Source organism: Andrographis paniculata, unplaced genomic scaffold, assembly GCF_009805555.1.
Source record: "Andrographis paniculata isolate CXL003 unplaced genomic scaffold, ASM980555v1 Contig89END, whole genome shotgun sequence".
In the NCBI taxonomy this organism is placed as follows: Eukaryota; Viridiplantae; Streptophyta; class Magnoliopsida; order Lamiales; family Acanthaceae; genus Andrographis; species Andrographis paniculata.
This window is the reverse complement of record NW_026137627.1, coordinates 928,917-943,890: the sequence shown is the minus strand read 5'-3', so window position 1 is coordinate 943,890 and position 14,974 is coordinate 928,917. Positions and strand designations below refer to the sequence as shown.

Below are 14,974 nucleotides of genomic sequence, written 5' to 3'. Positions count from 1 at the left end.
ATTCAAATTCAGTTTTTTACTATTCTTAAATCCAAACCCAAAACCCCATACCCACAAACAAACACACCCGATGATTATGTTCTTTTGTGGTTTTCAATACTAATTTTTACTATTCAGATTTTTTTTTCTCTAAAAAAAATATCACATCAAACAATTATTTTTATTTTTTTATATTATACTACAAATTTATTTTACATTTAAAATATCACATCAACTCTGTTTATATCACATCAAACAATTATTCAAATTCAAATTTTTACTATTAAAAAATTCAAACTTAAAACCTAAAACCACATACAAACACACCCTATATTTCTCAATCTTTATTTATTTCTATATTTTTCACTCATTAAATTTTTTTTAAAAAAGAAATCAAATACACCCTTAAATTTTAATATATTTAAAATAAAAACAAAATGTATTTATTTTATATAAGTATGTAAGCAGATTTAATAGCGAACTTAAAAATAACTCAAAAACAATTTTCTAATAGATTGGGCGGAAAGACAATAAATTACGGTGAGGGGCAAGGCTGTCATTTGAAGAATTCATTTGGTCCATGCTAATTGTCACAGCCGACCGAGCCTTTGCTGCTTTCTTCTCTCCCTCGCCGCGCCCTCTGCACTGTCGTCTCGCTCTCAGTAGATTTCGGTTCGCGTTTCTCTCTACAGATCGGCGAGGAGGCGTCGGCGCTGAAGACGTCGCTGGTGGAGGTATATTTTTCCCCAAATCAGCCAGTTATTGCGGAGTATATTTTTAGTCAGGTTTGAAGGCTTTTTTTTTTGTTTTGTGGTAATTCACTGTTTCCGATTCCGATAATAGTTGTTATCGCTTGGATTTTTATTTTTGTTTTTGTGTTTATGGCGTGCTTGTTGCGGAGGAGGTTGTTTCCGGTGATGATTTGCGGCTTTGGTGTTCGATTATAATGCAGGTATTGCGACAGAGGTGTGAGGAATGGACGTAAATGGCAGTACTCATGTGGCAGTGTTGGCATGCACTGCATAAGACACGTGGTTTGGAGGTCGATAAATTTGATTTGTTTGATTCAGGTGTGGATTTGGTAGGACGATGTCGCACCAGGTTGTGAAAGTGAAGCGGGATGCGGTGGCGCCATGCATGACATGTCCGCTCTGCCACAAGCTCCTCCACGATGCCACCACAGTAATCGAATGTCTTCATACATGTGAGCGATTCTGTTCCTCCTCTTGGTTTTCTAATTTTTGCTGAGATAGTGATTTTAGTTTGATTCTTGTGTGGTGATTTTTTTTGTAATTGGGGTGCGATTTTGTTGCGATTTGGGCCTTTTTCATCTTGCAGGTTGCTCTAGTTATTTGGATAATCTGGATTTTTTGTATTGTTATGATGTTATCTTTGTTTTGGTTCCATGAGCATGTAAATATAGTTGTGTAGTTCTGTTCTAATCAGCGCCTCTATGGATATTTAATAAGATATCTGTTTTTTTAAATCTGATCACCTGTTATTGAATGTCTTTGATTCATACATGGAATTCCCAAGCATAACAACCTACATGGCATTGGTTACAGACCAGAATAAGATGTTTGCCTCATTTTCAGTGTCCCACCTAAGTTTGGTTAATTTCAAGTGTTGATTGTCTTATTTGTTTTTCCAACAGCGTTCCGGCTAAGTCCGGAACCTCAATGTGACTTGAAAATATAATACTTGCCATTGGTAATGTGCTGAGTTTTGTGATGACATTCACTAAAAGCAATGCACAAAACTTTGACTGCTTGAGATGAAATTAATGTCTTCAGAAGAAAATTGTTGCAAAACATCTGAGCAAGCTTATAATTAATTCTTCTGTTCACCCTGCTGTGGTTTGTGCTTGAGCTACTTTTGCTTTTATGGTGTTGCACCTGAAATCTTAGGAATGGAGACGGGTAGCTGGCACATGGTCTCATGTTGTTGAGCGACTTTGACCTTTATAAATTCCTTTTCAGACATAGAAAGACAAGGTTTTTATATTGTGGGCTGATAAATCCAATTTCATATTTCCATACTACAGTTTGCAGGAAGTGCATATACAAGAAGCTATCATCAGATGAGGAAGAGGACTGCTGTCCTATATGTAACATTCACTTGGGCTGTGTTCCATTGGAAAAGCTGAGGTCAGTTCCTCTTCTATATATATATATATATATGTTTCCTTCACTTAACTGATTTTGTCATCTATAGGTTGCTTCGGGACAAACAGAATAGACTCACATGCACTGTAAAACAGTTGTCTGTACAGTCCTCTTAATCCTTTATAGGACAAGAATGATTACATATGAACTTCTCATGATCACATATCACTCTAGCAATGCTAGTGACCTGAACAATGCTATCAGACCCTTAGCAATCCTTTAACGTGCGTTTACACTCATTTGTTTTTAGCTTCTTTTTTTATAAATTTCCCCCTTACTTTAGTAGTGTCAAACAATAGGTAGGGGTCATGGATGGAGGATAGTTTTTCTTGGTTTGAGATTTCGATTGATTGGCTACACATAGATGAAGAGAAGTAGCTTTCTTTCTTTTTCTTAATTTTTTAAATTTCCTTTTCTAATCTTAATTTTTTATGAATGTTGTATTTCTTGTGACCGGGCATCCTTCTGTTTAACACCAGTCTACTAAACTCACAAAACAACAAGATTCGTAGTAAAAAATAGGATCACAACAGCCAACTCTGGCTCTACTTGATCTGGGCTTCTGAAATTAATCAGTGGACATTTGATGTGTGTTAAATACCTCTTTCTGAAGGTGGATAGTCATAAGTGAATAGGAACTATAATCTAGGTTGTCTGTTCTGTGCATATAATTTGTCAATGAACTCTGATGCCTATAGACTTCTTTCCCCTGCTTTTATCTCTGATATTCTATTCATCAGGGCGGATCATAAATGGCAAGATGTGAGGTCAAAAATATTCCCTTCTAAGAGGATAAATGCGCGAGCCCCTGAAGTCGAGACTGCTATCACATTGCCTTCCAAGAGAAAGGAAAGATCTCTCTCATCCTTGGTGGTCAGCACTCCCCGAGTGTCAACCCAGAATGGACTGACAGGAAGAAGATCAAAGTCTACAACAAGAAAAGCGTCAAAGGGAACAAGGATTACTATGGAGAAACCTTCAAAGAGAGAAGATTCCATGGCTGATCACCCTGAGAGCTCTGACTCACCAGAACCACCAAACAAACTTGCTCGGAATGCGGGGCAGGTATAGTTGTGTAGAGTTTGACCATATTAACATTGTGCACATTGCAAATACTACTCTTATACTTCCTGGTGTGTGGATGTAGAGTTATGGTCCTGGTGAACTGTCTGAACGCCCCAGTCCTAATGGCGGAAAAGAGAATGGATATGAGGCTAGGGAAGGCGACGTTGCACTCTGGAAACCTTTAAATTGTTTATTGGAGGCAGCAAATAGGAGCAAGTATTCAAATTTTAGCAATCAAGGGTCTGCTTCTAAATCAGAAGCTCCTCATGACAATGTTGAATCTTCCTATAGAACCAAGAATAAAGTACATGGTCAGAGGTCGAAAGTTCCAGATGAGAAGACCGGAAGCGATAACACCCCCCCACCATCAGAAAAGTTCCATAGAACTCGTCCCAAGAAGCCACGAGATTTTGGAGAATTCAGGCTTCCACCCCAGGTCGTGCTTAATGCTGCCAGTGCTAAATTTGACCGTGCAAATTATCCTATTTGGTTTTCATTGATCTCAGATGAACGGTAAGCTTTTATTATCCATAGTTGCAGTGATTGTGTATTCTGAATGACTGAACCTAGTACTGACAAAATCTCCTGATTTAATTCACACATTTTCAGGAATGGCGATGTGCTCCCGTTGCCTCAAATTGCTGCAAATTTCGTAAGAATAAAGTAAGTTTGCCTAAACATGTGTCCTATGAAATTTCCTTCATTTATAAACTAGTAATTGTTCAAAACTAACACTAACTATGTTCTGGAGAAGTAATGATATAATGCCTCTGCAATTTGCATGAGGTACGTTTTGTTTGGTTTCAATAAGACAAGCGAGTCTCTTGCAAAGGTAGTTAATAGTTTAGTTGGTTAAACTATTTTATTGCTTCGCAATTCAAGTCGACGTTTCCAGAATGCAGTCTGATGGAATTCTCAGTAGAAATAGGGTTGTCGATAGTTGGACTCTTATCTAAGAGGTTTGTGGAAAGATAAACCTTGTTGATTGATCTGCCAAGTAGATTCATCAACTTTGTAGTTCATAACTTCAATTTATTTCAAATTCAAATTTGCATCAAGGTTTTACTGGATTAGATTTATTTAGTTTATAATAGTGACTGACATTCTATGGTTTGTATTGTACTTGTATTGTTCTTCTACTTCTTTCCAGAAAAATGTTCATGAATTTGCTGCTGTCTAATATGATGGTTGCTTACATTAACCAAATAAATTGTAATTCAACTCTTATAGATCGAGTTTGTTTGCTTAGTATTTATAGTTTTAGGTGTCTTGGTTGTAATGCGTGATAAAATTTGAAAGTATTATAGAGAATAATGTTTTGTGGTTTTTGTTCATTTTTGTGCTTTTTTATTATCGTTTATTTTTGTGTGTATATATTGTATACATTTTTAGGGAATCATGTACGTGTGATCATTCGTGCCCCAGCTTTATGATATCTATCAAACTTCAATCATATGATCGAGTATTTTTCTTTCTTTCTTTCTTTCGTTTTTTGGTTGTGTATTGTTGTTCCTACCATATTTGATGATTTTTAGACTAGTTCTAGCATCAATTTATCTTTCTACATGTAGCTTTTCGAAAGTTTGATTATTTAATTCTCATAACAGGGATGGTAATATGCCAGTTTCCCTTATCCAGAAATACCTCAAGATGAAGCTAGCTCTAATCGGCGAAGATGAGGTAAATTTTCGTCAACATGGTCGATATCCATCTTAAATTATGTGATTTTTTTTGCATGTCTGCTTATTGTAGGTCGAAATAAAATGCATGGGCCAGACTGTGATCCCGACATTGACGATGAGGAATCTAGTCGATCTATGGCTCCAAACAACCACGAGCGATCGAGTTTCTGCTCAAGTTGGTTCTTCGGCCAAGGAATTTGTAATGGTTTTGGGCTATGCTCGCCGAGTCGGCAAAATGTGATACCCGGTGGCACCTGTTGTTGGCGTTGTGTTGTGTTACAAATGTTCGATTTAACCGAACCTCCGAAACAAGTTTTGCTCATTTCATACAGGTCAGAACTTACCAAACAATCGCCAAGAAGTTTCTACACACTTCTAGACGATGCATCTATATACTGCACTTGGATCTTAAGTTTTATCTTTTGGATCTCAGAGTTATTATGCGTGTCAATGCACATTTCTTCAAATCAAATTATGTTTGTTTGTTTTTCTTATTGTTCGATTTGATACGGTTATATATTTGAATATTAATTATTATATTAATAATGTTGTATAAATAAAAAAATATATAAAAATATTTTTATTACTTTTTATTTCTATATTATTGTTTTGGTTACAAAAATTGACAACTGAAAGGAGTATATCGAATGTCTTTAACGAATTGAATGCAATTTCTAGTGTATCTACACATACCTCATCCACAGGCGTTTATCAAAACCTAATGACTGTTCGATTCAAAAAGTGGCTCCGACGACGGAGGGAAGGAGTATATGTAGAAACATTCGAATGTCTTTAACGAATTGAATGCAATTTCTAGTGTATCTGCACATACCTCATCCACAGGCGTTTATCAAAACCTAAAGACTGTTCGATTCAAAAAGTGGCTCCGACGACGGAGGGAAGGCTGCCGCCGGAAATCTCATCTTCATCCAGGAAAAGATCCTCCGTGAGTCTGAACGTCGCGTGCAGAACCACCGCCGCCGCGCCGATCGACAGCGACACCAGAACGTTCAGCCAAACGTTCGTGAGAAGCAGAGCGACGATCGTGACGATTCCGAGCGCAATCAGCACCGCGCGATCGTCTACCATGCGATCGAACACGACGATAGGCTCGTCGCGGAAGAAAAACAGGAAGAACCAGAGGATAAATACCGCTATGAAGACGATCATCGAGATCGGTCGGTACAGCAGGCTGAGGAAGACGACGAACAGCACGACCATGGCGTAATTGACGCGGAAGTGCGCGAGGTTGTGTTTGAATCTGGATGCGAATTCGCTGAAGCTGGTCGGCACGGAGTAGGACGACGGATGAGCCAACAGCTCGCGCCACGGCCGGCGCGTGGCGAAGATCTCATGCGTGCGCGATTTGATTCGGACGAAGGCGGCGCTGCTGTTTCCATTGCCGCCGGCGCCGCCGCCGATGTACGGCGCGAGGCTACTGTATCCGGTCGACGTCATCTGGTGCGAATTGGAGGGAAAAACCCTAATAGAAGGTAATTTTGACGGAAACGTGTCTAGGAAAACGATGAATCCTCAAAACGACGCCGTTGGGTGGTCCTGCTTCGAGTGTCGTGTCCAGGTACGAATATGATAACATTTTTAATTAAAAATAAAATAAAAAGGAAATACAGCGGTGCCGAAATGATATGGAACTTTGAATTGACTAATAAAAAAATGACTTGTAATAAAATTTGATAACCTCTTTTAGTTTTGTTTGGTTTAAGACTAATTATTACTTCATTTGACCTTCAGAACTTAAGAGCTAAGCCTTTATTTAGTTTAGATATTTTAAATTAAAATAATAATACATATTTCTTTTTATAAAAACTAAGGGTGTGTTTTTTTTTTTTTTTGGGTAAAATTGTGGTTTCAAAATTTAGAGTAAAATCTCCCTGTACTTTAAAAATTGTACGATACTTTCTTATACTTTAAAAAATGTTGCATGAAACCCCGTTACCATGAAACTTTCCTCGTGTGATAAGAAGATGATTTCCTATCTATATGTTTTGCATGGCAAGGGATTTTATGCAATATTTTTTAAAGTATAAGCGAGCGTCATGCAATTTTTTAAAGTAAAATGGGGATTTATGCTGAGTTTCAAAACCACAAAGTGGTTTCATGCAATATTTTTTAAAGTATAAGGGAACGTCACGCAATTTTTAAAGTAAAAGGGGAATTTACGCTGAGTTTCGAAACCACAAGGGACTTACGGGCAATTTTGTTTTTTTTTTTAAGGGGTTTGGGCTAATTTGAGTTTTAATTTGGTTTTTATTTGAATTTTAGGATGAGTTTGAATTTTGTTGTTTCTTTTTGTGTTTGGGTTTTATTGGAGTTTTGATGGGTATTGATTTGATGGATAATGAATAAAATAATATAAATGTGTATTAAATTTAATTGATAAAATTTATGTTGTATGATTTGATTATGAATTTATATTATACTCAACCTATTGTATATATTTTTTTACCCTATAATTATTATAAATATTAAATAAATATAATATTTGAAAAAAAAATTATACAAAATGGCAGCTGAATTTTGGCAGCAAATGTGAGACATTTGGGAGCTGGCTCGGTTTGGGTTTAAACATTGTGTTTGTTCCCAAACTGGCCAAGAAGAAACAGACCCTAAATGTTGATTCTAGTCCATATTGTTTGAAGGTGATTCGAATAAATTAGATATACAATTTAAAAATTTTGCAAGTCAAAATTTCATATTGAGGGTGAATTGGTACAGGAGATTGCAGATTTTAAGATTTTAGATGTTTTATTATATTGGGGATTTAGACGGTGATCTACATAGTTCAATAGAAGATTGCAGATATTTTAAAGATATTGGTCCAATAATTTTGGATGATTGACCGATAAACTTACAATCTAAACTGACTCAGAAGATTTTAGGTGTTTTAAGGATGTTATGTTATGGATTTTAGATAAAGTAGAGACAATTTAAGTAGTTCAACAGAAGACCGGCAGATAGATATTTTAAGGATGTTATTCCAGTAATTTTGGATGATTGAATGTACATGCAATATGTAGACATAAAATCTGAATTGACTTAGAAGATTGCAAATGTTTTAAGGATATTAATTTGGGGGTTTTGGATGATGAGGTGGGGACAATCACATGGATGTTGAACCGACAAAAGATTGCAGATATTTTAAGGATGTTATTCTGGGATTTTGAATGATTGACTGCATTAAACACACAGTAAATATGACAGATATTTTAAAGATGTTATTTTAAAAATTTTGGATGATGGATAATCCATGTGGATGTTGAACTGAAGATTGTAGATATTTTAAGGATGTTATTAGAAGAATTTTGGATGATGAGGTGAGGACAATCCACATGGACGTTGAACTAACACAAAAGATTGCAAATGTTTTAAGGATGTTATTTTGGAATTTTGAATGATTGACTGCATTAGATACACAATAAAGATGACAGATGTTTTAAGGATGTTATTGTGAAAATTTTGGATGATGGATAATCCACGTGGATGTTGAACTGAAAATTGTAGATATTTTAAGGATGTTATTATAAGAATTTTGGATGATGAGGTGGAGACAATCCACATGGATGTTGAACTGACACAAAAGATTGCAGATGTTTTAAGGATGTTATTTTGGGATTTTGAATGATTGACTGCATTAGATACACAATAAAGATGACAGATGCTTTAAGGATGTTATTGTGAAAATTTTGGATGATGGATAATCCACGTGGATGTTAAACTGAAGATTGTAGATATTTTAAGGATGTTATTATAAGAATTTTGGATGATGAGGTGGGGACAATCCACATGGATGTTGAACTAACACAAAAGATTGCAGATGTTTTAAGGATGTTATTTTGGGATTTTGAATGATTGACTGCATTAGATACACAATAAAGATGACATATGTTTTAAGGATGTTATTGTGAAAATTTTGGATAATGGATAATCCACGTGGATATTGAACTGAAGATTGTAGATATTTTAAGGATGTTATTATAAGAATTTTGGTTGATGAGTTGAGAACAATCCACATGGATATGGAATTAGCATAGAAGATTGCAAATATTTTAAGGATGCTATTTTGGATGATGAGGTGGGGACCACATGTCATACTAAGTTACAATTCCTTGAAACAGAATTCTTTTAAAGTTTCATTATATAGTTAGTGTAACAACCTTGTACGTATTCAATCACTTGTGTGTTTGTAACTGACTATAATATAGACACTGTAACAACCTTGTATGCAATCAACTACCTATATGTTTGTAACTGACTAAAATTTGTGAGAATTTTATATACTTTGATGTATGCATTGTGTAAAAAATAGTTGAGAAAGTGAGATATGTAAACTGAGTGAATGAATACTTCATGGATCTTTTCTAGAAGATGATCAAATTACTAAAGAGTTCATATGATCGGAAAGTTGGTCTGAATGTTAGTTTAACCACACGTCATCATATTTGAGTACGAATCGGAAGTACACTAAGGCTTGGGGGACAATTGACCCCAAGTCCAATTTTTTTGATTTTTTTTAGTGTTAAAAATATTAATTTTTTATGTATTTATATACAATTTGCTTCCCCAAAACTATCTAAATTCATATATAATTCTATCATTATTTTGTTTATTTAAATTTATTAGTTAAATATTAAATAAATTATACTTCCTCCGTCCCATAACAAAGTATTTATTTTTTCCATTTTAATCCCATAACAAAATATCTATTTCTTTTTTTAGTAACTGTACTATATACGTAACATTACAAATACCCTTACAATTTACAATATAGTATTACACAAATGTCATTACTTTTATATAGCACATACTTATTTTAGTCATTTCTACTTTATTCCTTCTACATCCCAGTATAATATTAATATTTTTAAAACTGCGTGCAAAAAGCAAAGGAATATCTAATTATGAGACGAAATGAGTAACATTTTATCCCCGAAATTTAAATGCTAATTTCGTCACTATCCGTTGTATCATATTGCTCAAGGGGCTAAAAATGAAGTTGAAATGCACTCTACTCGACCATATAAGGCGGTGACTCAAAGAAAATTAGTTCTCAATATGTGTCACTTAAAGAGAGGGATATCGGATGTTTTTAATGTTTATTACTTCTACATTGGTAATTTGATGATGAACGAGTGAATTATATGCATATGCTTTAATTTCCTTGTCTAGTGATTTGTGTGTGTTTTTGAAAGTTAGATTCTGGCATAAATAAAATTTTTGGAACAAAAAATGCAATTCTATATCTTGAAATTTGAATTTCAACCTAACATAAACAAATCATATTTATATATAATATGCTAATTTACAAAATAAAATATATAATATTAATTTTAAAATATATATTATTGTAAATCTAAGCCTGAGATAACAATAAAAATTTAAAAACAATGAATTATTTATTATATAAACTATTATATTTAAATTACTATTTAAACAACTAAAACAATAATAACCAACTAATCATGCCAAAAAGTATTTGATTTTAAATGACACAATGACAATTTTTTTTAGATGACATTTTAATAGTAGATTTATTTTGATTAGATACATTGTCCTCCTAAATTTAAAGATTTAAAAAAAAAAAATTCAAATAAAATATATTATTTTTTTATCTCATATAAAATTTTTATTTTTTTTATTTTCATCAATTTCACATCATTTATTTTAAAATAATTAATTATATATTTTAATTTATAATTAATAATATTATTAATTATAATTAAATTTTTTAATTTTTAATTTATAATTAATTATTTATATTATATAATAATTATTTTTGCGAACATACTATTTAATTATTTATTAATATCCTTCTGGCGTGTCTAATAGTGAAGGGTGATGTAAAACGACGCCGTTGAAGAGGAACCCCACGAAAAGTTGTGCAGTAGTATTAGGGAAAACCTCGCATAAATCTCTCCCAACGCGACGGCGTCTGAGCCACGGCAAAAATTTGCACAAATTGCATAGATATATAGAATCGGCAGGACGGATCAGTCTCGGGATCATGGTCTACATTGCATCTTGGGATGATTTTGTGGAAAAATCCGTCCAATTGTTTCGCGCTGATCCAGAAAAGGTATACTTGTTTCGAACCGTACGCCGTTTTACTTGTTTTGATTTGAAAATTCAGTGTTGCTTATCTATGAACTGTGCAATTCTGATGGTTTTCCGTTTGTTGGGTGTCGAAGACTCGTTATGCGATGAAATACAGGCATTGCGATGGAAAATTGGTTCTAAAAGTCACCGATGATAAAGAGGTAATACAGCGAAACTCTTTACCCTTTTGAATTCGTTGATCTTCATCTTCTAGCGCATAAGATTTTGGGGTTGGAAAAGGTGCCGATTTGTGTGTTTGTTTGATTTGATTTGATGAGTTCAGCACCACGTGACTAGTAGTTTTGTTTGCATTGAAATAAGTGAATTGTCAGTTTGATTCAAGGGAATGGATGAAATAAGATTCTAAGCGTTGGTGGAATTTGTGCTTTGAGATTGTTTTTACCTTCTTGAATTGTTGTTTATTGGTTGAATTTTTAAGATTAATACCATGATTAGATAAAAATGATCAATCTGTTTTCACCGCCGACAGAAGCTCTCTTGAATTTTGATTTTGAAGTTGAAATTTTTTGGCATGAACTACTGCTTTTTGCCACTAACTCTTTACCCAAACCTAAAGTTGATTTTTATTTTTTTGGGTTAGTTACAAGATATTATGTTGAAATTTGTTTGGTTTTGATTTGAAATTAAGTTTTTTATTTGAGTTTTGGTTCAAATATGATTTTGACACGATGTTTTGTGAAATAAAACAGGTGTAGTTTTATTGGTATTGGGAACCGTGCAGATGACTAGTGTTAGATTTGTGTTTAAAACACAAACCAAACCAAACACAACGTGGAGGTTTGGGTTTTGAATAGTTGTTGGACATGATACATATAAATATATATTGATGTGATGTTTTTAAACTAAAATTTAATTTTTGTATGATATTCAAAATAAAAAATGAGTATGATTTGATTTTTTGGGGGGAGGGGGGGTTGTGCGCGGAATTTTTGGTGACTAGTGAAAATATTTGGGGAAAAGCCCATCCAAACATAACTCAATGTTTCATCTCTCCATCCAGGTGAATGTTCATCTTTTTTTCTCAATCTGGGTTATGTTAATGTTTATATTTTGTGTTTGAAAGTTTTAGTCACGTCACTGTCCGCATTCCATGTTCATAATACTATTTTGTCATTCTTTGGAATGAAATGAAGAAGCCCTACGTGTTAAATTAAGTTAAGAAATTTAAGTTGGAAATTATCTTAATTGCTTGATTCGTTTGTTCCTGATCAGTGCATCAAATTTAAGACGGATCAGGCACAGGATGCGAAGAAGATGGAGAAGCTAAACAATATTTTCTTTACTTTGATGGCTCGTGGACCTGAAGGTATTGGTTTCACTTGTCAACTGCATCTTTCATTGTTTCATCATCATTTAAGTGTTGAATTACATACATAAAGCATGGATACTTGGATAGGACAGGGATGAGAATTTCATGGGGTTGGGTTTGAGATATTTTGGTTCCCTCTGAATAGAACGATCATTGTATGGTTGGTAATTAAATTTATAGTACATTCCACTTCATTATTCATCTAAAATAGGGGAGTTCTAAACTTTATAATCTGGAAAGACCGATTTTGGACAAAATTTCAGTATGTAAGCATGTGTCTTTTACTTGACAGTTTGTACATGCATATCCAAAAGAGTGGTGCCTATGCCTAATGCCCATAATCATTCATCACATTTTCCCTCGAATTCTTTTTTATTCTTTGTATCCACATTTCCTCCTAATGATGTCTGAATTCTTGTCTGAACAAGTCATTAGAGGTTTGTTTACTCTTGTGTGTGTGTGTGTGTGTTTTGTTACAGTTGGTATATACAAGTTTGAGGTTTAATAGGGTTGGATGTTATGTTTTTTAGTGGCATTGTTTGATTGAATATTGGGAAAAAAAATGCAAACAAACAAACCGTAGATATGAGTTTATTTGGTTATGTTTTTTCTACGCCTCGTATTCACTATACATCTACAATAAAAGAATTTTCTCATAAAACATCACATCATATATTTTTTATTTCATATATTATGTATAACTGTACTTGTTTGATTCAAAACATCACATCAACTACCTATTTATATTACATCAAACTTTCGATTCATTTTCTTTTAAACTAATTCCAAAACACCCTAAAATACAGCCAAACAAGCAAAACTCGTTTGAGTGTACTCAATCCGCTGCACTAACAAACTTGTCTCTTCAATTTTCTAGTCCATTGTGTTGCTTCAGATAATTTCTGCTGTCAATCAAATACATTTTTGTAAATCCATGAACAAAGTAACGTATTGCTTCTAGTACATTCTATTGCTGATTTTCAATTTCAAAGCCACATTCTTCTTTAGAGACTCGTCAGCTATGTAATAATCCGAATCATACATGAATTAAACAACAGCAAAGAAAATAACATGATGAACAATCTTTTTGGATCATATATGAAATATATATCTAGATTTGGAATTGTTCAATTCACCAGCACTTTCTAGAGTAGAAGAAAAATTTCTGGAAGAAAAATGTGTTGATGTTTTTTCTTATTCGTACTTTTACCGAAGATTCCAGAACCCTAACTAAGATCACATGTTACCTATTTCCTTGGAAACCTGTTCTTAGCATTTCAGAATTTGCTCTTGCATTAATATGATCTTTTGTTTTTATATATTTAGGATTCTTCATGGGATATTGAGATTTATTGATTGCCATGCTTCAGAAAAATTTCCCCAAGTCTTCTTCGACATAAAAATTATTGTTGTCAGGCTAATTTGTTTTCCAATATTGTCCGAATGCTAATATACACACATCTCACATCCAAGTGCCTATTATACATATGAATTGATTGCTATGTAAATCCAGGATTTTGAGTCTAATAAAAAAAATAGTTATCATTTAAGAAAAAATAAGGGGAAAAATGCGAACTTCATATCCATCCTCCTTTGCGCACATCAAATTAGTGTATATGTATAACACCAAAGTAGTTTGCTCATTGATTGCCTTAAACTCCTGTTTCTGTGTCAGGTTTTTTACGTAGTCTTGTTAAACTGCGAATAGAACTACTGTGAATTGCATTTTCAGTTCTATCAGGGCTTATCTTTGGATTTTGCCGAGAATACCTTACTTGTTTGAAATGCTAACTATAAAAATTGTCCTATGCAATCATTCGCCAGCTGACATCTCGGAAGTTGGAGGAAAAGATCAAACAGAAGCACAGCCAACCAAGAAAGGAAGGGGCCGGAAACAATAGTGCACCACTTCATCGTCATCTGGATAAGCTTTCAGGCAGCAAACACAATCGAATTTATGAAATCTAAAGAATTTCAGGTGATTCTCATTGCTTTTGTTTCGAGTGATCCTGGATTGCCTGAACTTTTGCTGCTTATCAATACTCTCTTTAATCTTGACTTGCATCGATCAAATCTTCGACATTTTGTCATCTCCATTACAAATTATTCGATGAAATTTATGTTAGTTAGTTAGTTCTTGATTCAGCACATGAATGTTTTTGTTTTATTTGTCACACTCCCAATCCATCCAAACAATGGTGGTGAGTTGTTCTTGTGCTGCCATGGTTTTTTCTTACAAATGGAAAAGAGAAAGAGATCCATTTTCCTTCCAAACAAGAAGTGATGTATGCATTAGAGTGTCTGAATAATTATCCCATTTTGGTATGTCAAATCCCTGTCAAGAACATGCTTCTTTTTAGCTATATTTAAGCTTTGGATTGGAAAAATGATCGCCTCTGTTAAGATATTTTGAAGTTTTGGAAATTATGGTAATAGGAAAATGTATTCATAGAATAGCAAAATAGAAATCCCGTGGTTTGCGAAATATGCTGAAAAAAATTCTGTGATACAGATAGTATTGCAAATTTTTTCTCCATTTGTTAGTAATTAACGGAGATTGTAGCTGACACGGTTTTATATTATTATAAAATCATAGATAACACGAGAGGACATAGTGAGTGTATACTTCTGTACATGCT

General features: G+C 33.9%; 3 protein-coding genes across 4 annotated transcripts; 2 read left to right on the top strand and 1 right to left on the bottom strand.

The window, feature by feature from the left end:
- The first annotated feature begins 496 nt into the window (after positions 1-496).
- Positions 497-5,399, top strand: LOC127242923 (E3 ubiquitin protein ligase DRIP2-like). Of its 2 annotated transcripts, none has more exons than XM_051262662.1 (8): positions 497-713; positions 932-1,183; positions 2,024-2,126; positions 2,885-3,209; positions 3,292-3,722; positions 3,819-3,872; positions 4,817-4,889; positions 4,962-5,399. In XM_051262662.1, exons 2-8 carry the CDS (start codon positions 1,069-1,071, stop codon positions 5,130-5,132), a joined length of 1,272 nt encoding a protein of 423 aa, XP_051118619.1. In that variant the 5' UTR covers positions 497-713; positions 932-1,068; the 3' UTR covers positions 5,133-5,399. The 2 variants fall into 2 exon arrangements, with proteins under 2 accessions (XP_051118619.1, XP_051118618.1); XM_051262661.1 differs by having other exon boundaries at positions 497-764.
- Positions 5,400-5,598: 199 nt separating this feature from the next.
- On the bottom strand, positions 5,599-6,447 carry LOC127242924 (PRA1 family protein E-like). The gene has a single exon (XM_051262663.1). The coding sequence runs from the start codon at positions 6,347-6,349 to the stop codon at positions 5,765-5,767; it is 585 nt and encodes a 194-aa protein (XP_051118620.1). The 5' UTR covers positions 6,350-6,447; the 3' UTR covers positions 5,599-5,764.
- A 4,301-nt stretch (positions 6,448-10,748) lies between these two features.
- Positions 10,749-14,576, top strand: LOC127242925 (signal recognition particle 9 kDa protein). Its single transcript, XM_051262664.1, has 4 exons — positions 10,749-10,985; positions 11,098-11,166; positions 12,239-12,332; positions 14,160-14,576. The coding sequence occupies exons 1-4, from the start codon at positions 10,914-10,916 to the stop codon at positions 14,234-14,236; spliced, it is 312 nt and encodes a 103-aa protein (XP_051118621.1). The 5' UTR covers positions 10,749-10,913; the 3' UTR covers positions 14,237-14,576.
- The last annotated feature ends 398 nt before the right edge of the window (positions 14,577-14,974 follow it).

Bases quoted from the DNA above. Each gene is read 5' to 3' on its own strand.
- LOC127242923 (XM_051262662.1), top strand. From the start codon at position 1,069: ATGTCGCACCAGGTTGTGAAAGTGAAGCGGGATGCGGTGGCGCCATGC. The intron at 2,127-2,884 runs GTCAGTTCCTCT...TCTATTCATCAG, and splicing joins GTTCCATTGGAAAAGCTGAG to GGCGGATCATAAATGGCAAG. The intron at 3,210-3,291 runs GTATAGTTGTGT...GTGTGGATGTAG, and splicing joins TTGCTCGGAATGCGGGGCAG to AGTTATGGTCCTGGTGAACT.
- LOC127242924 (XM_051262663.1), bottom strand. From the start codon at position 6,349: ATGACGTCGACCGGATACAGTAGCCTCGCGCCGTACATCGGCGGCGGC.
- LOC127242925 (XM_051262664.1), top strand. From the start codon at position 10,914: ATGGTCTACATTGCATCTTGGGATGATTTTGTGGAAAAATCCGTCCAA. The intron at 11,167-12,238 runs GTAATACAGCGA...GTTCCTGATCAG, and splicing joins AAGTCACCGATGATAAAGAG to TGCATCAAATTTAAGACGGA. The intron at 12,333-14,159 runs GTATTGGTTTCA...ATCATTCGCCAG, and splicing joins GATGGCTCGTGGACCTGAAG to CTGACATCTCGGAAGTTGGA.